At 41.8% G+C, this 26414-nt stretch overlaps 1 protein-coding gene across 6 annotated transcripts in view; it reads left to right on the plus strand.

Moving 5' to 3' along the window:
* The window catches only part of prkn (parkin RBR E3 ubiquitin protein ligase), a 977400-nt gene that overhangs the window by 111853 nt on the left and 839133 nt on the right, over positions 1–26414 (plus strand). For 2 of the 6 annotated variants that reach the window (XM_059648412.1, XM_048535676.2), the window contains exon 2: positions 21485–21725. The exons of the other annotated variants lie outside the window; for them this stretch is intronic. Coding sequence is in view for 1 of the 2 variants with exons in the window: in XM_048535676.2 (XP_048391633.1) it covers positions 21671–21725 (55 nt within the window). In the remaining variant the exon portion in view is untranslated. The remainder of the gene's footprint in view (positions 1–21484; positions 21726–26414) is intronic. 6 annotated transcript variants of the gene reach the window in all.

Raw genomic sequence — 26414 nt, forward strand, 5'->3', positions numbered from 1 at the left:
CTATCTTCTACTTAACTATATATACTTAACCTTTTTAAAGCCTTTGCTGCCTGCATCTTAGTCTGCAACGAGTCCCACTCATCCTTCCACCGAACTTACAATCAAAATTACAATGTCTACTTGTTCACCAATGCCTGAAGTTTAAACTTCTCTTCCTCATGTTAGAATGGCTTCGTAGCCTTGCTTCTCCATAGTTCAGCAATAATTGTCAGCCCTATAATCCAATGAGAACTTTGCTCTGGAAATTATGCCGGACAGAAATAAAAAAAAGAACAATAACAAATTCTGAATGTCTGAGATGAGCTGGATGGAATGGCAGGGCACTCATCTGAAGTATAAAGAAGGGTCCCGACCCGAAACATCAATCTTTCCTGCTCCTCTGATGCTGCTTGGCCTGCTGTGTTCATCCAGCCTCACACCGTGTTATCTCAGATCCTCCAGCATCAGCAGCTCCTACTATCTCTAAAGTATAAATATCAGCTCAGACTAGTTAGGCTGACTTGACAATGATGTGGTGTATACTCCAAAATGACTCCACAACATTAAACCGTCAGCAATTCAACCAATAGTCATCTATGCAAAATTTTCTTGTCTATCTATGGCTTTGTCCATCATGTTCAATGCTTTATTTGTTTCTTCATTGTTTATTTAGATTGCTTTCTCACCATTTTTGTATCGTTTCATAAATTTGAGATTCATCAGCCCTCTGTCCATTGTGCAGGTTTGAACTGTGACTTTGTTCTCAATGGAAACCATTATAACCCAAGTCAAACTCATGGTAACAAGATTCGTTTGCATAGCACTGTTAAGATTTTGCTTTTCTTGGAGATTGGGAGTGACTGCATTAGCCCATTCAGCTGTTGGGCATTTACATCATTGTTACAATGGAAGACTGACAAATTGACTACCAGGCACATGCAGATGTATGTGACTAATGTAAATGAAACTGTAAGTACTGTGGGGTTTGGCAGGAGGAAAGATGTCATTCAGTGAGATAAAGTGCGATTTGTATCTTAATTTAATTTACCTTTTTTGGCTTCATATCCTTTAATATACTTGACAAACATAAATCTTTGTGTGCCCTTACTTAAAATCATTAGCTGAGCATCAATTGATTTTAGTGGATGATTTTCTATCTACTACTCCTGTTTCTGCTCCAAGAGGTATTCCCTGAATATTCTCCTACGCAGCATGGTTTTGATGTTTTGGTTATTTCCCCTTGTTCTAGATTTCTTGCTACTACAAAAAGGTTCCATCTTTCCTAGCAATTGGTTCAAAATTTCTAAAAATTTCAATCATATCTCCCCTTAACTCACTATATTCCAGAGAACATAAATCTGGTTTATTCAATTTTTACTATGTTTTAAGACTTGGAGCCCTGATAACCTTTTGGAGCATAAGTACTGCAGTCTTTCCATGATCAGTACACACTTGTCAAAGTTTGTGTCCAGTCCTGTACAACATAGGAGTTCTAATCTGAGCTTTGTTTAGCAGCAGGAAATCTTCCTTCTGTGTTTGTTCTATCCTACATTTTAATTATCTGTGTACACAACCCTTAAATCCATTTGAAGCTCCAGTAGTCCTAGATTTTCACATTTAAAAAATACTGTTTTTGGCACAAAATGTATGGAATCAAACTTACTCGTGTTTGAGAGCAGCAGGCGCAGTTTTGTTCATTCTCTTAAATTATCAATGGTTCTTTGTCCTGTTAGGATGTCATCTGTGTTTCTTCTTATAAATTATGTTGTCAAATTTATATGTTTCATTGTTTTCTTTTTAGAATATTGGGCTGTGATATATTCTTACACCTTGCCTCATTATATATAGGTGTGCACAAGGAGAAACAGGCGTAGGCTATTCATAGAATCATTCAGTGTGAAAACAAGTCCACACTGATCCTTGGAGTATCCCACCCAGACACATCCCCCTAATCTACACATCCCTGAACACAGTGGGGCAGTTAGATATGGTCAATCCACCTAGCCTGCATATCTTTGGATTGTGGGAGGAAACCCACGCAGATGTGGGGAGAGTACAAACTCCACACAGACAGTTGCCCAAGGGTGGAATTGATCCTGGATCCTTTGTGCTGTGAGGCTGCAGTGCTAACCACTGGGCCACCATGCCACCCATGTTCATCCCCACAAATCTCCTGCACCATTTGGTGGGCTCATGACTGATGTGATTGTGGTTTTATTTGCATTTTCTTGTCTGCCCCCTCATAGCTGTTGCTCCTTTTTTGACAAAAAAAAAATATTTAATTCAGTCTTAAAAGTATTCAGGGAAGATTCCGCTGCACTCTGGAGAAGAAAATTTTACAAACTAATGACCCTCTCAGAGCAAAAAAAATTCACCTCAATTTAATCTTAAATGTGAGAGAGTCCTAATTTTGAAAGCATGTACCCTTGTTCTAGACTCCCTGACAAGGGGAAACATCCCCTCAGCATCAATTTTATACAGCCCCCTCAGGATCTTACGTATTCAATAAGATTGCCTCTCATTTCACTAAATTCCATTGGGTATTGGACCAAGCTGCTCAACCTTTCCTCTAAGATAAGCTCTACATCCCAGGAATCAATTGAGTGAACCTTCTCTGAACTGGTTCTAATGCAATTCTGATACAGTACTGTGCAATTTTTGAGTAGTGTAAAGACCAAGCACTGCATGCTGTACTCCAGACTTGTTCTAACTGAGGCCCTGGATAGCTATAACAATACTTCCCCATTTTTATATTCAATTCCCAAAACACCAAGATTCCATTTGACTTTCTAATGACTTTCTGTACCTGAATATCAATTTTTTTATGTGATTCATGTGCCAGGCCACCTCTTTCCATCATCAACTTTTGCTGTCTCTCTTCATTCAAATGATATACTGTTTTTCTTTTCTTCCTGTCAATGTGGGCCAGTTCACATTTGTCGACATTGTGCTTTTTTCTGCCAAATTAAAACCACTGGAGATTGCTTTTTAAACTGAAAAAAAAAGAAATGAGGATGCTGGAAAGCAGAGTTAACATTTCGGATCCAATGACTCTTCTTTAGAACAGGTCCCTTCATTGGTATAGATTACAAATAATTGAGGCCCCAGCACTGATCCTTGTGGAATTCTACTGCTAACAGCTTGTCAAACTAAGAGTAACCAATTTATATTTTCTCTCTGCCTTCTGTCAATTGATTCTCTATTCCCTATAACTTACACCTTATTGAATGTCCTTTGGAAATTCAAATACACCACATCTAGAGGTTTCCATTTATTCATCTTGCTTCTTACTTCAGCAGAAAACTTTTAAGGAACTAGTCAAACATGATTTCCCTTTCGCAAAAATCATGGTGACTGTCTGATTGCATTATGATTTTCAGAATGTTGTATTATTACCTCCTTAATGATGGATTCTTGCATTTTTTATATGATGAATTTTATTTTTCTGCTTTCTGTCTCCCTCCTTTCTTGAACAGAGGTGTTACATTAGTAATTTTCTAAACTATGAACAATTTCTAAGAGCCCAGTCTCTTGAAAGGACTTCGGAGAACTGATGACTTTACTTCATTGACTTCCTGAAGTGGTTATGATATATAGTTATTTCTGTAATCTCTTTTGTCATAAGATTGAGAGGGGCGAAGTATTTTAGATCTCATTGTTGAAATATGGATGGTCAATCTAGTTGATACTTTTGAAAAATTGTGGCAATAGCAGATTTTTATGCCAAATCTTTGTGAATTTTTTTGGGCAGTTTCATACATACCGTTATTTTTTTCATTGGTTCCACGCATACTGTCTGTTGAGTGAATGGTCGTGGTAGAGCAGTGAGTTGCTGTAGAGATACAAGGGATGAAGACATTTGTGTAGGTGTAGGAGTTGGCAGAGGGTCTACAAGGCTAAATGGTGTTTGATATGGAGCCATTAGCTGACATGGTGGATATAAGAGAGTATGGAGGGTATGATTTTGAATGGGAGCAAAAATATTCTATGTCCTCAGCTACTACTTCTTTGCTGCTCTCACCTACAGTCACTTAGCCCTCTTCTGCCATCACATGAGAGGGGGGCTTTCTGAGCCAGGAGTCCACGTCTAGGGGCCTGGGCTGATGGTGTTTCCTATAACCCCCCACCCCAGTTTCTTCTCTCTTTGCCTAATTCCATCACCTTATCCAGATGCTAACATGTCTGATAAAATAGTCGCTAGTACCCGCGCAGATAGTGCTGGAGACATCAGCTGACTCAATGTTGTGTTCCTGGGCATGTTCGGTCATTGCTGCACTGGCGATGGCATTCACATTAAACTCAGCCCTTTTAAAGGTATTATTAAACGTAAAGGTTAAATTTTCATAGTCCCAGAGGACCATACAGCTGCTCTCTCACCTGAGGGGGATAACCGGTGTCAGGTGAGGGAAGTGGTGAGAAGGAGAGTTCTTCATAGTAACCTCAGCCAGTGTGGGAATTGAACCCACGCTGTTGAAGTGTCATGCTGTTGATATGTCTATGTGTTGCAAACCAGTGTAGATTACTCTGCATTGTGATATCTAGTGATTTGTGCATTTATGTCGTTCGATTCCTTAGATAGGTACTAATGGGGACAGTTAGTGGCTAACAATGGGTTGTGTGCAATGGCAGACAATTTGATAACAAGGCCTAGTGTGTGGGTTTTGGGGTAAAGACATGGGAGAAGGTGTTGCAAGCTCTCAGATCATTCAATTGAGTTCATTAGTAGCTATTCATGTTCCCAAGCTGATTGTTATCCACTCCGTTGACTGTCCAACTGTTCTTCTCTCTCTTCAGGCTCCATCTCCACTTATTGTTCATTCCTTAGCCCTCTCCCCACTCTATCTTGTACATAAAAGCCAACTTTTTCCTGGTCACCTTCAGTTCTGAGGAAGGGTCGCTTGAACGGAAATGTTAGCTCTGACTTCTCTCGACAAATGCTGCCAGATCTGCTGATTTTTTTGACAGCAATTTCTGTTTTACCTACCTTTTATTTGCTACCATCCAGCATCTACATGAGCCAAACAAAACTAACAGCCCAAACTTAGTTGAACATCGTACAGAGCACATCAAATAGCTAATGTTGTCAAGAGAGATTCTAAAAATTTCAAAACAACTCACCATTAATGACACGTAGGATATCAAATCTCCTCAAAACTTTGCAAGAGATTCCAGTTCTTCTCTTTTGGGGTCATAGATTAAATACTCTGTCAACGTTCTGTGATGAACTGCCTCATTGACTACTTACATAAAGGTAATTCACTTTCTTTTCCTGGATTCTGAAATTTCAGCTTGTCTGCAGATAGTTAACTTCACCAAGCTGATACTATTCGTGGGCTTCTCCAAACTCTAATCTAGCTCAGCAGTACCAAAGAAATGCTCCTACTGGTCATCTTTGCCCAGCCCCTGTTCTCAGTTGCTACCATCAGTTCTGAGGAAGGGTCACTGGACCCGAAATATTAACTCTGATTTCTGTTCACAGATGTTGTCTGACCTGCTGAGCTTTTCCAACAGCTTCTGCTGAGCTTTTCTAACAATTTCTGCTGAGCTTTTCCAACAACGTCTACTTTTGTGTCTGATTTACAGCTTCTGCAGTTCTTTCTGACCTCTTAATTGCTCACAGGCTTCTACTGAGAGGCTACAGCCCCAAGGACAATACAGCTCCCAAGACATGCCCTGAGTTCTAACTGCCTGGAGTCAGATAACAGCACTTATTCTCCTTGAAGTTGCTCCTTTGCTTTTTGTTCCCTCTTAGCTCTGACTAATTCTGACTATTGAATCACCTTGGATTACAAAGTGTGGAGCTGGATGAACACAGCAGGCCAGGCAGCATCTTAGGAGAACAAAAGCTGATGTTTTGGGCCTAGACCCTTCATCAGAAAAGGGGGATGGGGAGAAGGTTCTGAAATAAATAGGTAGAGATGGGGGGAGGTGGATCGAAGATGGATAGAGGAGAAGATAGATGGAGAGGAGACAGACAAGTTAAAGGGGCAGGGATGGAGCCTGTTGAGGTGAGTAGAGGTGGGGAGGTAGGGAGAGGATAGGTCAGCCTGGGGAGGACGGACAGGTCGAGGGGGCGGGATGAGGTTAGTAGGTAGGAAATGGAGATGAGGCTTGAGGTGGGAGGAGGGGATAGGTGAGAGGAAGAACAGGTTTAGGGAGGCTGGGAGAGCTGGGCTTATTTTGGGATGCAGTGGGGAGAAGGGAGATTTTGAAGCTTGTGAAATCCACATTGATACCATTGTGTTGCAGGGTTCCCAAGTGGAATATGAGTTGCTGTTCCTGCAACCTTCGGGTGGCATAACTTCTCATAACTTCAGAGATTTATCTTAACTAATGGGACAAATAAAATAAATTGTAGTGAATTATATGTAAAATAAATGCCCCCACATTTCCATTTGCAGACTGTTAGCAGCTTTCAGTGATAATGGGAACTGCAGATGCTGTAGAATCCAAGATAACTAAGTGTGGAGCTGGATGAACACAGTAGGCCAAGCAACATCTCAGGAGCACAAAAGCTGACGTTTCGGGCCTAGAGCCTTCATCAGAGAGAAGGTCTAGGCCCGAAACGTCAGCTTTTGTGCTCCTGAGATGCTGCTTGGCCTGCTGTGTTCATCCAGCTCCACACTTTGTTTTCTGTTAGCAGCTTTCATTTATTTTTGCTGACTTTACAAATTGACAACTGGATAATAAAACATAAACTGTGCTCAATGCCCAGAGAAACAAGTCTAAAAAAACTGCCAAAGGAAATACATAAATTTAATAATGCACATTGTCTACCAGCTCTGTTAACAGGAATATTTGGAAATTACAGCAGTCCATAAGTTACATGATTTGCAAATTTGTTACTGAGAAAGCTGAGGAAAAACCAAAGCCCATAGTGCATCTCCAAAAGTTGAAAAAATTGGCGAGAAGATGGAATAAATCATAAAGTTATCATTTGTGCTGTTATTTGTGATTTGTATATTATGGCATAAAGAATGAAAGTAATAAGTTGCAGAATGCAAAATTTAGCATCTGATTTCAATAACTTTAGGGTTTGAACTCTCCCATTTCCTAGCCCCCAAACCCATACACCAGAGCTTGTTAACATATAGCCTGCCATTATCCTATTGTTAGCTGCTAACAGCCTCTATTTAACAGCTATTCACTCTCCTAGCCAGCTCGTTATCCACTCCTTTGTCTGTCCAACTGTTCTTCTCTCTGTTTGAGCTCTATCCCCACCCATTGTTTACTCCTTCCCCCACCCCTTCCCCCCACCCTATCTTCTGCACATAGAACATAGAACATAGAACAGTACAGCACAGAACAGGCCCTTCAGCCCACGATGTTGTGCCGACCATTGATCCTCATGTATGCACCCTCAAATTTCTGTGACCATTTGCATGTCCAGAGTCTTTAAATGTCCCCAATGACCTTGCTTCCACAACTGCTGCTGGCAACGATTCCATGCTCTCACAACTCCCTGTGTAAAGAACCCGCCTCTGACATCCCCTCTATACTTTCCACCAACCAGCTTAAAACTATGACCCCTCGTGTTAGCCTTTTCTGCCCTGGGAAATAGTCTCTGGCTATCAACTCTATCTATGCCTCTCATTATCTTGTATACCTCAATTAGGTCCCCTCTCCTCCTCCTTTTCTCCAATGAAAAGAGTCCGAGCTCAGTCAACCTCTCTTCATAAGATAAGCCCTCCAGTCCAGGCAGCATCCTGGTAAACCTCCTCTGAACCCTCTCCAAAGCATCCACATCTTTCCTATAATAGGGCGACCAGAACTGGACGCAGTATTCCAAGTGCGGTCTAACCAAAGTTTTATAGAGCTGCAACAAGATCTCACGACTATTAAACTCAATCCCCCTGTTAATGAAAGCCAAAACACCATATGCTTTCTTAACAACCCTGTCCACTTGGGTGGCCATTTTAAGGGATTAATGTATCTGCACACCAAGATCCCTCTGTTCCTCCACACTGCCAAGAATCCTATCCTTAATCCTGTACTCAGCTTTCAAATTCGACCTTCCAAAATGCCTCACCTCGCATTTATCCAGGTTGAACTCCATCTGCCACCTCTCAGCCCATCTCTGCATCCTGTCAATGTCCCGCTGCAGCCTACAACAGCCCTCTATACTGTCAATGACACCTCCAACCTTCGTGTCGTCTGCAAACTTGCTGACCCATCCTTCAATCCCCTCATCCAAGTCATTAATAAAAATTACAAACAGTAGCGGCCCAAGGACAGAACCCTGTGGAACACCACTCACCACTGACTTGAAGGCAGAATATTTTCCTTCTACTACCACTCGCTGTCTTCTGTTGGCCAGCCAATTCTGTATCCAGGCAGCTAAGTTCCCCTGTATCCCATTCCTCCTGACCTTCTGAATGAGCCTACCATGGGGAACCTTATCAAATGGCTTGCTGAAGTCCATATACACCACATTCACAGCTCGACCCTCATCAACTTTTCTAGTCACATCCTCAAAGAACTTGATAAGGTTTGTGAGGCATGACCTGCCCCTCACAAAGCCGTGTTGACTGCATTTAATCAAGCCATGCTCTTCCAGATGGTCATAAATCCTATCCCTCAGAATCCTTTCTAACACCTTGCAGACAACAGACGTGAGACTTACTGGTCTGTAATTGCCGGGGATTTCCCTGTTTCCTTTCTTGAAGAGAGGAATTACATTTGCCTCTCTCCAGTCCTCAAGTACGACTCCAGTGGAGAGCGAGGATGCAAAGATCTTCGCAAGTGGCAAAGCAATTGCATTTCTCGTTTCCCAAAGCAGCCGAGGACAAATCTGGTCCGGGCCTGGCGACTTGTCAATCTTAATGTTTGACAAAATTTTCAGCACATCAGCTTCCTCTATCTCTATCCATTCCAGCATGCACACCTGCTCTTCAAAGGTTTCATTCACTACAAACCTACATTTTACCCTAGATAGCAAAGTGTGGGGCTGGATGAACACAGCAGGCCAAGCAGCATCTTAGGAGCACAAAAGCTAACGTTTCGGGCCTAGACCCTTCATCAGAAAATTTTGAACATCTGCAGTTCCCATTACCCCTACATTTTCATAGCTACCATCAGTTCTGAGGAAGGGTCACTGGACCCGAAATATTAACTCTGATTTCTCTTCACAGATGTTGTCTGACCTGCTGAGCTTTTCCAACAGCTTCTGCTTTTGTTTCTGATTTACAGCATCTGCAGTTCTTTCTGTTTTTATTTAGCATCTAATTTGCCCTGATAGTTCACAGTCATAGAATTATAGTGCAGAAGGATACTATTTGGCCCACTGAGTCTGCACTGACCCTCCAGATAGCATCCCACTCCACCACCCTATTCCTGTAATATCACATTTGCCATGGCTAATCCACACAATGGAATAATTTAGCCTGGTCTGTCCATTTGGATTGTGGGAGGAAAGCGGAGCACTTGGCAGAAACCCATGCAAAGAGAATCCATGTGGAGAGGTTAAGTTAGGCTCAGAGCTGTGGACTCTTGGTTATTGGCGAGGTAGTGGGGCTGTGGGCTCCTGTTGTGGGGTCAACATGGGACGTGGCATCGGCATGGGCGATGTGGGCCCAACGGCGAAGATGTGGCTTCTGAAGTGTGATGACTCTAATGTTAGTAGGTTTGGTGAAGGCAAAACAGCATAGACTGCAGCATCAGTGAGGTGGGCCCAGCAACAGAGAAATGGCGTCAGAAGATTGGTAACTCCTGGTTGATGGGTCCGATGCTGATAGCAGCTAGGCAGTGTAGGAATAGTGATGGCACAGACATTGTTTATGAGCCAGATCAGGACACAAGGCGGAGGCAGCAGAACGGGGATAGAGTCTCTTGAAATCTTATCTTTTATCCTTAAACTACTTAAAATGGTGTCAGATTGTGGCGACAGTTGAAGCTTTTCACTATAAATTACAAGTGACAATCATTCAAACTCCACACAAACAGTCACCTAAAGCTGGAATTGAACCCTGCCACTGAGTGGTAGCAGTGCAAACCACTGTGCTACTGTGCCATGGTCTACAAGCTAATTGTAAATTTGCATTAGTGTGTTATTGTGACCATTTAAACTTAATTGGAAGACTACGTTTGTTCCTTTTTTTTGCTTATAGATTAACAATGTTGATCCGCATCTTTTAAGAACTTATGCTATTCTAATTTAGCAGATCTATAACTCAAGTATCCTTGAAAGGTAAAAATATGTAATAAACTAGAGATGAGTATGGGTTACAAATACAGATATTTGTATGGGGTCATGCACAAGTATATGGAAAAGTCAAAGAGTATACTGCAGCATTACAAAGAAACAATGTACCTTGCCACAGTGCAGTCCCTTTGTTAAACAGAAAGCTTATTGTATATTATACTTAATACACAGAAGGTATGCAATAATATGCGCAAAAAGGTGCAAGAAAGCCTGCCTTCTCTTCATAGTTACCATGTTACTTAGGTTTTACTGAAATCAGGTCCGGTTAGAAAGTGGAAATGATTGCAAAAGACACATGAGAGTCATTGGCTACCCACTCAAATTTTGCCTGCTGCCTCTCATGGGATGACATGTTCTCCTCGGTAAATTGATTTTGCAGAGTAATACGGCAGAGTATCGTTATTGTATGATTAAATAATAGGACAATAAAACAATGTTTGAGATGATTCAATTGTTTGGAGGAAGGATGCAGTATTAACCTGAGAAAATGAAGAAAGGAAACATATAATTACTTAGGAAATATCAGCACCCTCTGGCATCTGCAAGAATGGATATGGCTGAAGGTGAACATTGCCCTTCCTGTCCATCATTGGAAGCAGCTGAATCTTTTCAGTTAAGTCTTCTCTCAGTAGTTAGCAAACACATAAGTTGTTCAGTGGCAAATATCATTTCTAAAAATGCTTTGGAGTTTATTAATGCAAGTATATGATCTCAGCAGTAAAATAACACAGGAATGCAACTCTTTATAATAGTTATAAGCCTGATTTATTTCACTGATGTGTGTACAACAAGTTGCTAGGTGTGCTGTAAAATTGTGCTGTGTTTTCTATCTATATAATTTCCAGCAGAAGGGCTTCCCTTCCCCTAATTCATTGCTGATCATCTTCAGGGTGATGTTATGTCTGTCTTGTCAATGAGTCTAAAATTCAGTCCACAACTAGGGGCCTATAAAATAGCTGCAGTTTATCAAATCTATTGCCAAGTGGTGAAAGCCATTTGATATTTACATGTCTACTTATATTTTCAGAGCACTGCAGGTAGACCACGTTCCTTGCTTGACCATAAAGCAATGCACTCCAGTAAAATCTCTGAGCTTTGGACATGTTGAAAAACACCTCCTTGTTGGTCCCCTTTGATGTAACCAGATCTGATACCCTGATTATTTCCTTTTACTATTGTTCTTTTCCACTAATGGGTTGCGGAGGCTAGCAAACATCAATGAGCATTCATGGGGGATAAGCTTGTGTTCTTACACAGGGTAATTGATGTAAATCCTTGCAGAGACCCGTACATTTTGCTCATGAATCACCTGGGAGCAGATAGTTTATGTTGCTCATGGAAACGGCAAATTGCACATTGGAATCTTTGTCAAAATAATCCCGGTTTTGAAGAAACTGTATTTTTTACACTTGTTTAGAGAGTAACCAGCATTTCACAGGCACATCCATGGAGTTAGAATTGGCAGGGTTGTGACAATTCAGGAGCAGTGTTGTTTAACAGCAGAGATTGGTATCTTTTCTCATCCATTTCCTGAATCAGTAACTTGCTCTGCAATGTGCTTAAAGTCATAATCACTTTCCAGAAGTTATTTGCTTTGAATCATTTGGATTTTACAATATTTTCTAAAAGACAAGGTAGACAGATCATTCAAATGTTGAAGAGTTGAGGGCTATGCTTTGGTTTATTATTGTCACATGTAGGGAGATGCAGTGAAAAGCATTGTTTTACATGCTAACCAAACAAATTATACCTGACAGAAGTATACCAGTGTTTCGAACAGATTGCAGAATAGAGTGTCACAGCTGCAGAGAAGGTGCAGAGAAAGATCAACTCCATTATAAGAGAGGTCCATTCATAAATCTGATAATAGCTGTTCTTGAATCAGTTGGTGGATGTTTTCAAATTTTTGTATCTTCTGCCCAAAGGAAGAAGGAGGAAGAGAGTATAACCGGGGTGGGCAGAGTCCTTGATCAAGTTGGCTGCATTCCCAAGGTAGCAGGAAGCATAGACAGAGTCACTGGAGGGAAGGCTGGTTTTTTGTGACGGACTGGGCTGCATTCACAACTCTCTGTCATTTCTTGTCGCCTTGAGCGGAGCAGTTGTCATTCCAAGCTCTGATGCAACCAGATAGGATGCTTTCTATGATGTGTCTATAAAAATTGGTAAGAGTTTGGATGTGCTAAATTTCCTTAGCTTTGAGGAAGTAGAGGCATTGCTGTGCTTTCTTAACTGGAACGTTGATGTGGATGGAACCGGATATATTGTTGATGATATTTACTCTGAGGAACTTGAAGCTCTCGACCACCATGATGAACTGGCATGAAAGGAGCTGAGGCCTGGGGCATAGCATGATGCAGCTTAATGATGGAACAGGTTTGAGGGGACAAATGACCTACTCCTATTCCAATTTCTTCTGTGGTACAGTTTGTTGTCAGGGACTGAGCTAACCATGTGAAAGGCTTTTCACTTTCCTGGGAGGAAGGCAAGGTTATATTAGTTTCCATTTTTAAATCATTTATTTTTCAAGTGGGCAGCAAGCCCATTTGTCTACAAGCCTTTCTCAATTACATAACCACATAAGATTTGTGGAAACAAAACAGCCTTGAATGAGTGGATCTTTGCTGAATTTGGAACAGATGATCATGACAAATCCCACAGAATTTGAAACTCTTTGATTTATTATTGTCACATGTACTGATGTGCAGCAAAAGATTTTGTTTTGCATGCTGTACAGGTACATCATACTTCATAAAGTGCATGGAGTAATAGAACAGAGTAAAAAATGCAATGTTACAGTTGCAGAGAAGGTGCACAGAGAGTGAAATCAGCATTAAATTTAAAATTTGAGAGGCCTACCTAGAATAATAGCAGGGAAGAGGCTGTTCTTAAACCTTTTCATACATGTATAAAAACTTGTTTATTTTCTGCCTGACAGCAGAGAGTGGAAGAGAGTAATGCTGGGGCAGGATGGGCGTGCGGTGATCTTTGATTATGATGGCTGCTTTCTTGAGGCAGTGGAAAGTATAGATGGAGTCAGTGGAAGGCTGGTTTGCATGATGGACTTTGCTGAGATATTTGTATCATCAATAGCCACAGGTGAGGTGCTGGAAGACTGGAGGTTGGCTAACACGGTGCCACTATTATGAAAAGTGGTAAGGAAAAGCCAGGGAACTATAGACTAGTGAGCCTGACATCAGTTTGGGCAATGTTGTAGTGAATCCTGAGGGACAGGAATTACATCTATTTGGAATGGCAAAGACTGATTAGGGATAGTCAATATGGCTTTGTGTGAAGGAAATCACGTCTCACTATCTTGACTGAGGTCTTTGAAGTAGTAACAAAGAGGATTGATGAATGCAGAGCAAGGGACATGATCTGTATAGACTTTCAGTAAGGCATTCAATCATGTTCCTCGTGGTAGACTGGTCAGTAAGGTTAAATCACATGGAACACAGGGAGAACTATCCATTTGGATACAGAACTGACTCGAAGGTAGAAGACAGAGGTTGGTGGTGGAGGGTTGCTTTTCAGAATGGAGACCTACGACCAGTGGCGTGCCACAAGGGTCAGTGCTGAGTCCAGTACTTTTCATCATTTATACAAATAATTTGGCTATGAGCATAGGAGGTACGGTTAGTACATTTACAGACGACCCCAAAATTGGTGGTGTATTGAACAACAAAGAATGTTACCTCAGAGTATAATGGGACCTTGGCCCAATGGGCTGAGGAGTGAGAGATGGAGGGTAATTTAGATAAATGTGAGGTGCTGTATTTTTGAAAGGCAGATCAGGGCAGGACTTATACACTTAATGATAAAGTTCTGGGGTGTGTTGCTCAACAACAAGACCTTGGTGTGCAGGTTCATAGTTACTTGAAAGTGGAGACATAAGTAGATTGGATAGTGAAGAAGGCATTCAGTATGCTTGCCTTTATTGGTCAGTGCATTGAACAAAGGAGTTGGAAGGTCATGTTGCAGCTGTACAGGATGTTGGTTAGGCCACTGTTGGAATACTGCATGCAGTTCTGGTCTCCCTGCTATAGGAAGGATGTTGTGAAACTTGAAAGGGTTCAGAAAAGATTTGCAAGGATGTTGCCAGGGTTGGAGTGTTTGAGCTATAGGGAGAGGCTGAATAGGTTGGACTATTTTCACTGGAGCGTCAGAGGCTGAAGGGTGGCTTATAGAGGTTTATAAAATCATGAGGGGCATGGATAATGTGAATAGCCAAGGTCTTTTCTCCAGGGTTGGGGAGTGCAAAACTAGAGGGCATAGTTTTAAGGTGAGAGGGGAAAGATTTAGAAGAGACCTAATGGGCAACTTTTTCATGCAGAGGGTGGTGCGTGTATGAGCTGCCAGAGTAAGTGGTGGAGGCTGGTATAATTACAACATTTAAAAGGCATCTGGATGGGTATACGAATAAGAAGGGTTTAGAGGGATATGGGCTAAATGCTGGCAAATGGGGCTATATTTATCTAGAATATCTGGTCGGCATGGATGAGTTGGTCCAAAGGGTCTGTTTCCATGCTGTACAGTTCTGTGGACTGTATGACACTATGACTGGGGTGCGTTCACATCTCTATGTAGTTCCTGTCATCTCAGGAAGAGCAGTTGCTAAAAAACACTATGATGCATCCAGATAGAGTGCTTTCTATGGTACATCTATAAAAAATGTTGAGTGCTTGTGGACATGCTGAATTTCTTTGGTCTCCTGAGAAAGTAGGGATGTTGTTGTGCTTTTCTGATGACTGCATTGACATACATGGACCAGGACAGATTGTTGATATCATCACTCCCTGGAAGTCAATAACTAGCTCCTTCATTTTGTTGACGTTGATAGAGAGACTTCTGACTTTATATCATGCTGCTCGGCACTCGATCTTGTTCCTGTATTCTATCTCATTGTTTGAGATTCACCCTACGATGGTAGTATCATCAGCAAACTTGTAAATGGAATTGGGGTGGAATTTGGCCACACAGTTGTGAGTGTATAAGGAATATGGTAGAGTCCTCATTATGCAGCCTTGTAGGGCACTCATGTTGAGGATTATGTTGGAGGAGGTGTTGTCACCTATTCTTACTGATAGTGGTTTAAGGGTCAGAAAATTGAGGATTCAGTTACAGAAAGGGGAGCCAAGACTTAGGTCACAGAGTTCAAAGGTTAGTGTTTGAAATTATGGTGTTGAAGGCATTGGCATTGAGGTAATATGGGTTATAAGTATGACGGCACAGCATTTTAAATGTAATTAAGGAACTGTAGATGAGTCTGCTCGACCTGAGGTTTTGCCGCTTGTAAATTCAACTCTTCTTCCTGTTAACAATGCACCATATTTATCCTTATAGCACATAACTGCAATTTAGTGTCAGGCCTACCTGTATGATACTTTTTCAAGGCCCTCAAAATGTATGTACATTTACCACACTCCTTTCATATCTTCAAACAGATGCCGCTCGAACAGGATCTTACATTTGTATAATAGTAATAGATCAGATCCCGTGTGAGATTCCCTAAGTTATTACAGTTCTGGAATGTCACCCCAAAACTTAAGCTCCTGGGTAAGGAAGGACGAATTACTTCTCTTTCTTTATTCAATCCCCGTCTGGTTGGGTGCAACAAGGTTAGTTTAAGGAGAATCCGTCACTTGTGAATGCCTTTCTCCTAGACGAAATAATTGTAACTTCTAAAGGAACCAATTTATGTAGGTTTTCTTAAATTAACAGAAGGGTAGTCAGTAAATACAAAAAGAAAAAAAAAACACAGAACAATACGTTAGGAATAAGAAGTGAGTTAACAAAAAATACATTTAAAAGATATAGGAAGCAGTTTCTCTGGGTGATACAAGAAGGAGAGATGGTGAAACATTCATAGCTGAACACTTGATTTTAGGACTCCTGACTTTCAAGTTAGTTGAAATCCTTTTGTCCTGTTTCCTTTTTGTGGTCATAGGCCAGCAGCGCTGACAGCAAAAGAGTCCTTCTGAAAGAAAGTCATATCGGAGTCAAAATAACACAGTGTGGAGCTAGAGAAGCACAGCAGGCCAGTGGCATCAGAAGAGCAGGAAAGTTGACATTTTGAGTCGGGACCCTTCTTCAGAAGTGGGGCAGGGGGAAGGAGCTCTGAAATAGAGAGGAGGGGTGGGGATGGGGAAGGTAGGTGGGATGGTGATAGGTGAGTCTAGCTAGGCAGTGGTAGGAATTGGTCAATGAGGTGGGAGGAGCGATAGGTGGGAGAGATGATGGACAGATTGTGTCAGGTCAAGGAGTTGGGGATGAGAGGCAAGGTTGCTCAAGAGATGAGGCAGGGGGTGGGTAGATTTTGAAACTGATAAAGTCCACATTGAGACCATTGGGTTACAGGCTCCCAAGTTGGAATATGTGGTGCTGTTCCTCCAGTTTCTGGGTGGCATCATTGTGACACTGGAGGAGGCCCAGGATGGACATGTCACCCAGAGAGTGGGAGGACGCATTGAAATGGTTAGCGACTGGAAGGTGATGTTGTTTGTCACGAACAGAGTGTAGGTGATCTAGAAAGTGTCTCTGAGCCTCTGCCTATGGTCACAGAGGCTCACCTGCACATCCACCAATGTGGTCAAATGTATCTGCTGCTCCCGATGTGGCCTCCTCTACATTGGTGCGACCAAGCAGAGGCTTGGAGACCACTTTGTCAAGCACTTGTGCTCTGTTCGTGACAAACGACAACATCTTCCAGTCGCGAACCATTTTAACTCCCCCTCCTACTCCCTGGGCGACATGCCCATCCTAGGCCTCCTCCAGTGTCATAATGACTTCACCCGGCAAGTGGAGAAGCAGCACCTCATATTCTGCCTTGGGAGCCTACAAACCAATGGTCTCAATGTGGACTTTGCCAGTTTCAAAATCTCCCCAGCTGCAGCGTCATCCCATGAAGAACCCTCCCCTCTCATCTCCGTCTCCTTGACCTGACACAACCTGTCCATCTTCTATCCCATTTATCTGTTCCTCCCATCTCACTGCCCAATCCCTACCACTGCCTAACTACACTCACCTATCACCATCATATCGACCTTCCCCAGCTCTATCCCATCTTTCTCTATTTATTCCAGCCCTCCCTTTCCCCCTCCCCCATTTCTGAAGAAGGGTCCTGACCCAAAATGTCAACTTCCCTGCCCCTCTGATGCTGCCCGGCCTGCTGTGCTCCTCCAGCTCCACACTGTTATCTCTGACTCCAGTATCGGCAGTTCTTAGTATCTCTGAGTGAGTAATAGTCTCACTATGAAGCCTCTTCTTGGAGTCGAAATATTGACTCTTCACATACTGCCAGACATTTGAGTTTCTGCAGCATGTCCTGTTTTTATTGCAAAGTCTTTTTGTCCTTTCCTTCTAACTGTCAAAATTGCTTTCAGCACTCAGAGAAAGAGAGTCCTTTTACTTGGGTGATTCTTCAACAGTGACCTTCAGAGCATACCAACACTTGAACTCAGGCCTTGGCTTTTAGCATCTTTTTTGGTATAATCCTGGAAGGGCAAAACAGAGAAAAATCTACAAGTGATGTTCTGTTGAGAGGGAGGGGAAGGTAATCATGTCTGTCATTACTTCTCCTGTCATGTTTCTTCCTTTGATGTTTCTGTGACATTCTACAGGTACAACATTCCGTAGGTCTCACATAGGACTTTGCCAGACTGTGATGAATTTACATTCACTATCTTTTATTTTGACTACAACAGTTCTGTTTTAATAAAAAATTGGAATTCAAAGTTAAAAATACCCAGAGTACTTTGAAGCTGTGATCAATATCATGAGAATCTAAAAGGTTAACTGTTTCTCTCTGCATATTTTCTATGATTTGTTGAGTATTTCCAGCATTTCTGTTTTAACTTAAGATTTCTAGCAATTGGCAATATTTTGTTTTTGTGTTATCTACGTATCCATAATAGTGCTTTAAGCTTGTGTCTGGACCTACCTACACTCCCCTTGGAGGTCCAGACATTTAAAACAAAGCCTTAGCAAATTTAATTTTGACAACTGAAATTTGCAGCAGATTCTGGATAGAAGAATTGACTAAAGCTGAAATGCTCATTGAAATTCATAGAATATTAAATAGAACAGCTGTTTTCTACTTAGCTATCTGTTTAATTACTTTGCTTGTAAATTGAGTGTTTAACAATACTGCTACAAAAGTGAATTAATGTGGTGAATCATCCATTATACTGATTTTGAATGAATTCCCTAAATAGTCTTTTTATCTATTTCATCAAATTTGAATATTAATTGTGTTGTACTCTAAATTGTATTGAATAATGACTTGGTTATAAATACAATATGCATTATTATATATACCGACTGTTATTTCCTGGCGGTCAATTGCTAATTATCGCTGGCTAAACCTGTGGTGATTAGATTACAAGAATTAATTATTTAGCATATTCATTACAGCACATCAAGGATGTGGATTTCACTACTCATTGGACGCACTTCTGTAGCAAGGACAACAAATCCAAAATGGAAAGTATTGTTACAAAGTAAAATGTTATGGTTACTGGGGATTTCTAAGAGGGTTGTAATTTTGTCCCGTGTCTTGGATCTTAATTTTCCTGTGTGATTTATGATTTCATCTGAACTCCTTGATGAGATTCTTATCTTTTGAGTGACCACCTTGATAACACTGACTTCCCACATTCATGTGAGATTTTGAAGTTATTTTTCCACATGTAGACAGATTAGGAAATCACAGCACAAATTGCAGTTCACTCAAGAACTGGATAATGAAATTTTACCAGATGAGTTAATTTTCATATTCCTTGAGAACACATGTCTGTTTCAGGTTGCATTCTCTGATTTTGATGTCAGCCATGGTTTTGTAATAGTACTTTGCCTCTGAGTCAGAAGCTTGCAGTTCAAGTCCACCTTCAGAAAGTGTTGGCTACGTAATTAAGGTCTAATTTCCAGCGAAGAACAATGGGAGTCCTGCACTGTTAGGAGGTGCCATCTTTGGATGGAACATTACACGCAGGCTTATTGGCCCCCTCAGGCACAAGGCAATATTTTATAGAAGGGCAGGGGAGTTCACTGCTGGACAATATTTGGCACTGAAATAACATCATTAAAATAGGTTGTGTTATCTCAGTGCTGCCAAGATAATCTTACTGTGCTTTTTCTATACTGTAACTGTGACTACAGTTGCTAAGTACCTCATGGCATCACAAATTTGGCAAAGGCACTATAGAATGCAAGTTCTTTTCCCAAAATTTTATAAACGCTACATGAGGAGTTTTTATATTTACATATTGAAAATGGCCAGGAGGTACTTGGAAGCTACCTGCCATTATTCGCCAAAATTAATTCTGGATACTTTGCCTGGGCTTCATTTACATCTTGCTGCAGAACTGTAACAGAACAGAAGGATGACATGCAAAGACCTCAATTTCCCCACCCTTATCAGTAACACCGATTTTATTTCTCTTCATGCAGTTATTTAGTTTCCTTTTGAAATGCAATTGAATCTTTGGAGCTGTACATTACAAATCACTATTCACTGTCTTAAGAACAATTTTCTTTTTGTTTTTTTTCCAATAAGCTTAAACCTCTGTCCTCTGGCTTCAACCCCTCCTTTAGTAAACATATTTTCTCTCCATCTATTCTTTTCAGACTCTTCATAATTTTGAACACTTACATCAAATTTCCTGTCAACTTCCTCTGAGGAGATTGCAGACAATCTATTCAAATAACTATAATTCCTCATTTCTGGAATCAGTATAGTCAAGTCAAGTCAAGTTGCCACCATTTTACCAGATCATAGGGCTGCTGTCTCGTCAGAGAGAGATGACTGGTGTTGATTTAACTCAGGTGAGGGGAGAAAGGTTGAGAGGAGAGTTCTCCATGGTAACTTCAGGCAGTGTGGAGATTGAACCCAAGCTGTTGGCATCACGCTGATTTCCAAACTAAACATCAAGCTAAACTGACCTCCAACCTGAAGCAATATACTAATGTTTTCTTCATTCTCTTAGATTTACACATCTTTCTTAAAGCGTGGTGCTCAGAGCTAAACAGGATGGGCAAAATCTTATAGGGATCTGAACAACGTAAGCTATGGTGGTATATTTAGCAGAATCAGATGAGAAGTGTGGTGAGGCCCATCTTGATGTTGGGACCATCTTCTTGTGTCTTATATGCTTTTCATAAGTAGCATTATAAGTTTCTTGTAAGTTACCAATTAAGTGGAATTATTTATTGTTAAACACCCATTGATGGCCCAACACACCTCATTAATATTCAGCATTCTTGTTAAGAAAAACTTACAAAGCTCGACATGGAAAGCAGAACAGGGATCTGGTAAATTCAGTTTGCTGCTTGCTTCAAAGGACTTGTGTGCTGGGCACTGAGCACCAATGTGTCAGGGCATGCTGTGTGACACTTGCCAAATGCACCCCATGCCCATGCACATTGGCATTCGATATATGCTAGTCTCTAAAACCACTGCTGACAGATCTGATCTACTTACAGGATGTTTCTCTGCTTCAATGCTGCACCTCGGGTTGCACTGATGGCTACAAGTGCAATGCTGCAGCAGGAACACTGTGCAATCAAAGACATGCTCTCAGCTCATGGACTGGAACAGACTGCATCTCCAGGCTCTTTGCTTGCTGTCATAGCATACGTTCACTTTGCAGCATCTCTGCATTGCATTATCTTACCTTGTCTTTTTGCATGTTACCACCCCCCCCAACCCCCAAACCCCAGCCAGAGTTACAATGCTCATGTTACTTCTGTCTTACCTTGCTGTTTAATGCAGACACAAAAAAAAAGCTTGTCATTGTTGTCAACAGGACTTAATGCAGTCAAGGGAGATAACTTCCTGTCAGGCTGTTTTGGAACAGCGCATCAATGGCTGCCAATGGTAACAGTTTGGAGGATTAGAAATGGTCAAAGTCACGTTGGTTTCCACATAAAAAGTGATGAGCCAAATGCTGGGCAGCCCACCATTTGCCTTGACTCTTTCTGGCCTTCTGGAGGCTGTGCTCCTCCTGCAATAAGAGGGGACAGGAATTATGGGAGATAAAAGTGGTAGCACAGCTATTACTTTTGGTGAAAGTGTTGAGGACTCCTAAGTGATTAATTATTCAATGCTCAGGAGATGCAGGATTAGTGGCGTGAGGGGTTGGAATCGGTGATAGTGAGTGCGGGAAATGTAGCAGGCATTAGTTGTACAGTAAGAGCTTTTTGTGGGAGGTGGGTATAGTAGCAGAGATAGAGTGAGTTTTACATATCAGAAAGATGATGGTGACATTTACACTGGATGAGAGAAGAATGTAATTTATCTTTTTCCTACAGTGGTGGGCATTCCTCCAAAAATTTGACACTGCTTTAATCCACTGGCAACCCTGCACCAGCCTGGCATTGTCTGGTGGTGTAGGCTCTGCTGCTGGTCAAGGAAGAAGAGGAGTCCCACCTGTACACCATCTTAATGTGGACTTCTCTTGAAGGGATGCCAGTGAATTTTGAGTGGCCAATTCTTCTATGAAGGCATGTGGAAAAATGGAGCCCAAATTGAAACTGACAATATGGGGTCTAGGTAAGTGGTTAACGAGGCACATTTGGCAAATATAGTGAGAACACTTGTCAGGCCTTGCAACAGATATCCCTCCAAAAAGCCCAACACAACTCAGACTTAGTGAAAAAAAATCTGTAATATCCAGTACATTGCTCTAATTGTGGCAGAACCAGAGTTTAAAATTTAATCTAACCTCCTTGCTTTTGTGTACTATTCCTCAATTGTGTTAAACCCAGATGTTGTTTTGCTTTTTTAGCTACTTTCTTAACCTGACCTGCAACCTTCATTGATTTGTGCACACTCCAGGGATCTCATTATCCCTGCAGCCCTTTTACTTTATGCTGTCTCTCCTTGTTCTTCCGACCAAAATACCTCTCTTAACACTGTTAAATTTAGTGCTGCGTATTTGTCTGCTTCACCAGTCTGTCAATGTTTCCATGAAGTCTATCACCACCCTCCTCACTGTTCACAACACTGTCACACTTTGTATTATCTGCAAAGTTTGAAATTGTACCCAGTTAATTCAAGTTTAAATAATTAATATATATGATAAAATCAATGATCTTAGCACAGACCCCAGGAGAACCTCACTGTGCACCTTCAAAGTTTGTAAAACATCCTTTTATCACCGGTCTCTGTTATATGTCCTTGAGCCAATTTCATAACTGTCCCATCATTTTCCCTTTTATTCCATGAAATTCAGTTTTGCTAACAGGCTTATTACGTGGTACTTAAAAACATTTGAAAGTCCATGTACACTTAGCAACCACATTGACCTCATTTAAAAAACTGAATCAAGTTAGTTAAACATAATTTGCCTTTATCAAATCGTTACCAGTATTCTTTGATTAATCCACATTAGTCTGAGCAATTATTAATTTTGTCCCAGATAATCATTTCTAAATGTTTCCACACCAAGGTTGAATTGATTGTTTGTAGTTGCTGAGTTTATCTTTGCATATTTGAGGAAGGGCGCAACATTTGCAATTCTCCAAACTTTTGGCATCACTCCCAAGGGTTACAAATTGGTAAGTTGTGGCCAGTTCCTCTGCTTTCCTTGCTTCACACAGCCACCAAAGATGCACCTCAAGTGGACTTGGTGCTTGTATCTAATTTTGTTTTAGGCAGTCTCTTAAATACCTTTAATTTATCAATTTTTTTTATCCATTCAATTGTCTCAGCTATCTCTAGGTTGTGGGAGGACAGAAAATTGTTTGGGTTCTACATTAAACTATCTGAACATGGGAGGGGTGACATTCCCATAGCAGGTCTTAGATCAACTGGTAGAAATCTGGAATCTTTTTGTGAGATCTGTTTCTCATTTTGGTTGTGTCATTAAAAATAGTTTTGAGATGGCTTGTAAGCAGTTTTATTTTTAACAACTGTTTAGGTTACTCATGGCCTGCCTATAGAATAGAACAGAATCCCTAAAGTGCGGAAACACACCATTCTGCCCAACAACTCCGCACCGCCCCTCTGAAGAGTATCCCACCCAGACCCATTCCCCTACATTTCCCATGTCTAACCCACCTAACCTAAACATCCCTGGGCTCTATGGGCAATTTAGCATTGCCAATCCACCTACCCTGCACATCTTTGGACTGTGAGAGGAAACCGGAGCACCTGGAGGAAACCTATGCAGACACTGGGAGAATGTGCAAACTCCACACAGTCACCCGAGGCTGAAATCAATCCCGGGTCCCTGGCGCTGTGAGGCAGCAGTGCTAGCGACTGAGCCACCGTGCCACTCCTATGTGTGAGCAAAATTGTAGTCAAGGTCTTTTTTATGTCATTAAGACTATGATTTACATATTATAATTAACCTCTTCTCTAAACATGCAGGCACATCGTGAGTCATGGTGCACTTGAGAGCAAATGGACAGGGCATTGCAGATCCCACCTTGCCAGAAGGCAAGGTCACTTACTCGTTTTTGAGGTCTCACACTAGCATGGAAGGCTGCTGTGTACACACAAGGAGATATAAATTCCATTGGGTAGCCTGCCAACTGAAATAACTCCACAAAGGCCAGTATCTCATCACCAAGTCACCCTTTATTTGTATATGCATAGGACATGACTTGACCCAGCTAGCACAGAGGCAGCTGCTCGGGTCAGCAAACCTCCTGACACTCCTGTCAGCCAGGGCTACTGGATTTGGCCAGATTAACAGTGTCATTCAGGGAAATCCTATTCTATGTGATTCACCTGGCTGACCTCGATCCAATCACTACATCCCTATCCTTCTAAGTCATGGGACAGAGGCCTGTTCTTTTTCCTGTAGTTTCTCCTCAGGCATTTTCACACCAGGTCTGGTTCTGCTGACTCTGCTACTGATACTGGCAGTGTGTAATGGATCATAGCCCACCTCTTGCGCCGGTGCATCTCAAAAGAAATTCTTTGGGAGGTAACAGTGTCAAGGCTGTGACATCTGATGTGTTCATCATGTCCTGAGAGGTTTCTTTGACACTAGGTGGATGGAAAGAACCCACTGGATCTGCCTGTCTTGTCAGACGTTCTGAGGGGCCGGTATATTTTGCTCTCAGTCTGTCGCGAGGTTGCAGCTTTTGTGTTGCCCACATGCTTGTTCTGGGCTGTGTCTCCTACCAAAACTTTGTTCATCATGAGATCTGACCTTGCATTGACCATGCCACTTATCAATGCACTGCCGTTCCCATGATCAACACCAAGCTTTGTTGCTGAAGTAAATCCCCTCGTAGAGGAATCTTGTATCTGGAATGGCATTCCTGATGCTGTTTCACCACCCACACCCTCCCCAGGTCTCGGAAGATCAGGTTTAAACTGGCGCAGAGTCATCTCCTCATGATAAACTCTGGGTGATCTTTCAATCAAACAGAAAACAGGACAGTTTGGCATCAAGTGAACTCTATGCAAGTCCAACCAGTTTAAATAGGTTTCCACAATGACTGAAAACATAGAGTGCTTGAAAGGACCAGCATAGTCGATGTATAGCTGAGTCCAGGGTTTACCCAGCCATTCCCATGAATATGGGAGAGATGCTGGCCGTAACTTTTGTCCTTGTTGATGCTGCCCCGTAACACAGCTATGTCAGCATCCAAACCTGGCAACCAGACATGACTTCACCAACATTATAATTTTGAACACCCCTGGATGACTCTGGTGGAGTTCAGCCATTATTTGACAAGTGACCTTTGCTTGGGACAATCTCTATTGCTCCCCATAAAAATATGCAGTCCTGTATGGTGATCTGATCTAGCCAGGTCCAGAAAGGTTTCAGTCCTGGTTGTGATGGCTGTTTTGTTTCTCCCATCACCACTAGATGTTTTAGATTTGCCAGGATGGGATCCTTTTGCATTCACAGTCTGTTGTCAGTGGCCACAGGAAGGGAGTCCAGAAAGTTTAAAACACGGATGGATGCTTCCAGTGGTGGCACCGCTGGTGGTGTATCTCCCAGCAGGAGACAGCTCAAGGCATCCACATTTGCCATCTGCCCTCCTAGATCATGTTCCAAATTGTAATTTGAAGCTGTCAGAACAGGAACCCATCACTGAATTCGACCTGAAGCTGTGGGTGGCACAAGCCTGGCTTCAAAGTAGCCCTAGTAGAGGTTTGTGGATCATCACTACTACAAATTTATGTCCATAACGGTATTGGTGGAACTTTCTAACACTAAAGATGACCACCAAACCTTCCTTCTCCATCTGGACTTATTTTCTTTTGGCATCAGCCAAGGTCTGGGAAGCATATGTTGTTGGGTGTTACTCTCCACTGGGCCACCAGTGAGCCAACAGTACTCCAATACCATGCCAGGAGGTATCAGACATCAACACCACATCTGTATTTAGACAACAATAGCTGCTCCTTCACTTCTCTAAAGACTACATCTTGGCTACATTTCCAAGGCTGCCTCTTTTACCAATAGCAAATGTAAGAGTACCAGGATGGAGGCCAGGTTACGTATGAGTATTCAGTAATAATTCACCAACACAAGGAAAGACCTAAGCTCCTGTATAGAAGTGAGAGCTGGAGCACTTTTGATCGCCTTGATTTTAGCTTTGAACAGGTGTAACCCCGTCTTGTCAACTCTGTAGCCCGGGTAGGTCATTTGGGGTGCCTGGAACATGTATTTTCTCTTAAGTTGTACACCTGCCTTGGAGAAATGTTCAAAAGCTCTATGCACATTCTCAAAATGCTCTTTATTGGTCTTCTCAGTCATTACCATGTCATCCAGATAAATGGTGACTTCGGGTAGACCTTGTAAAATGGCCCAGGGTGTCGATACCCCAAAAGGCAGATCCGTATATTGTACAAATCCTGATGGGTGTTAATTGCAGCATGCCTCTAGGAATCCACATCTAATCACAATTACAGCTACACAAGGCTCATGTCCAGCTTCATGAAGGACAGTGCCCCTGTCAGCTTTATGTATAAATCCTCTATGTAAGGGATGAGGTATTTATCCAGCCATGAAAAGTGGCTTACCGTTTGTTTAAAATTCCTACAAAGGTGAACCGACCTGTCAGTGTTCACAATCAGTATGACTGATGCTGCCCATTCCACAAACTGGTTTGGTTTGTGATGATTCCTTCACTTTCCAGCCTCCTGATTTCTGCCTCGATTTTTGCCTGTAATGGCAGAATCGTCGAATTTCTTCTTGGTCAAAATGTAAGATGGCCTTGGCCCCTTTGATAGTCTGTAGCCCTTCCTGATGAGCTTCTGGACATTTAATTA

Source organism: Stegostoma tigrinum, chromosome 9 (genome assembly GCF_030684315.1).
Source record: "Stegostoma tigrinum isolate sSteTig4 chromosome 9, sSteTig4.hap1, whole genome shotgun sequence".
Classification (NCBI taxonomy): Eukaryota; Metazoa; Chordata; class Chondrichthyes; order Orectolobiformes; family Stegostomatidae; genus Stegostoma; species Stegostoma tigrinum.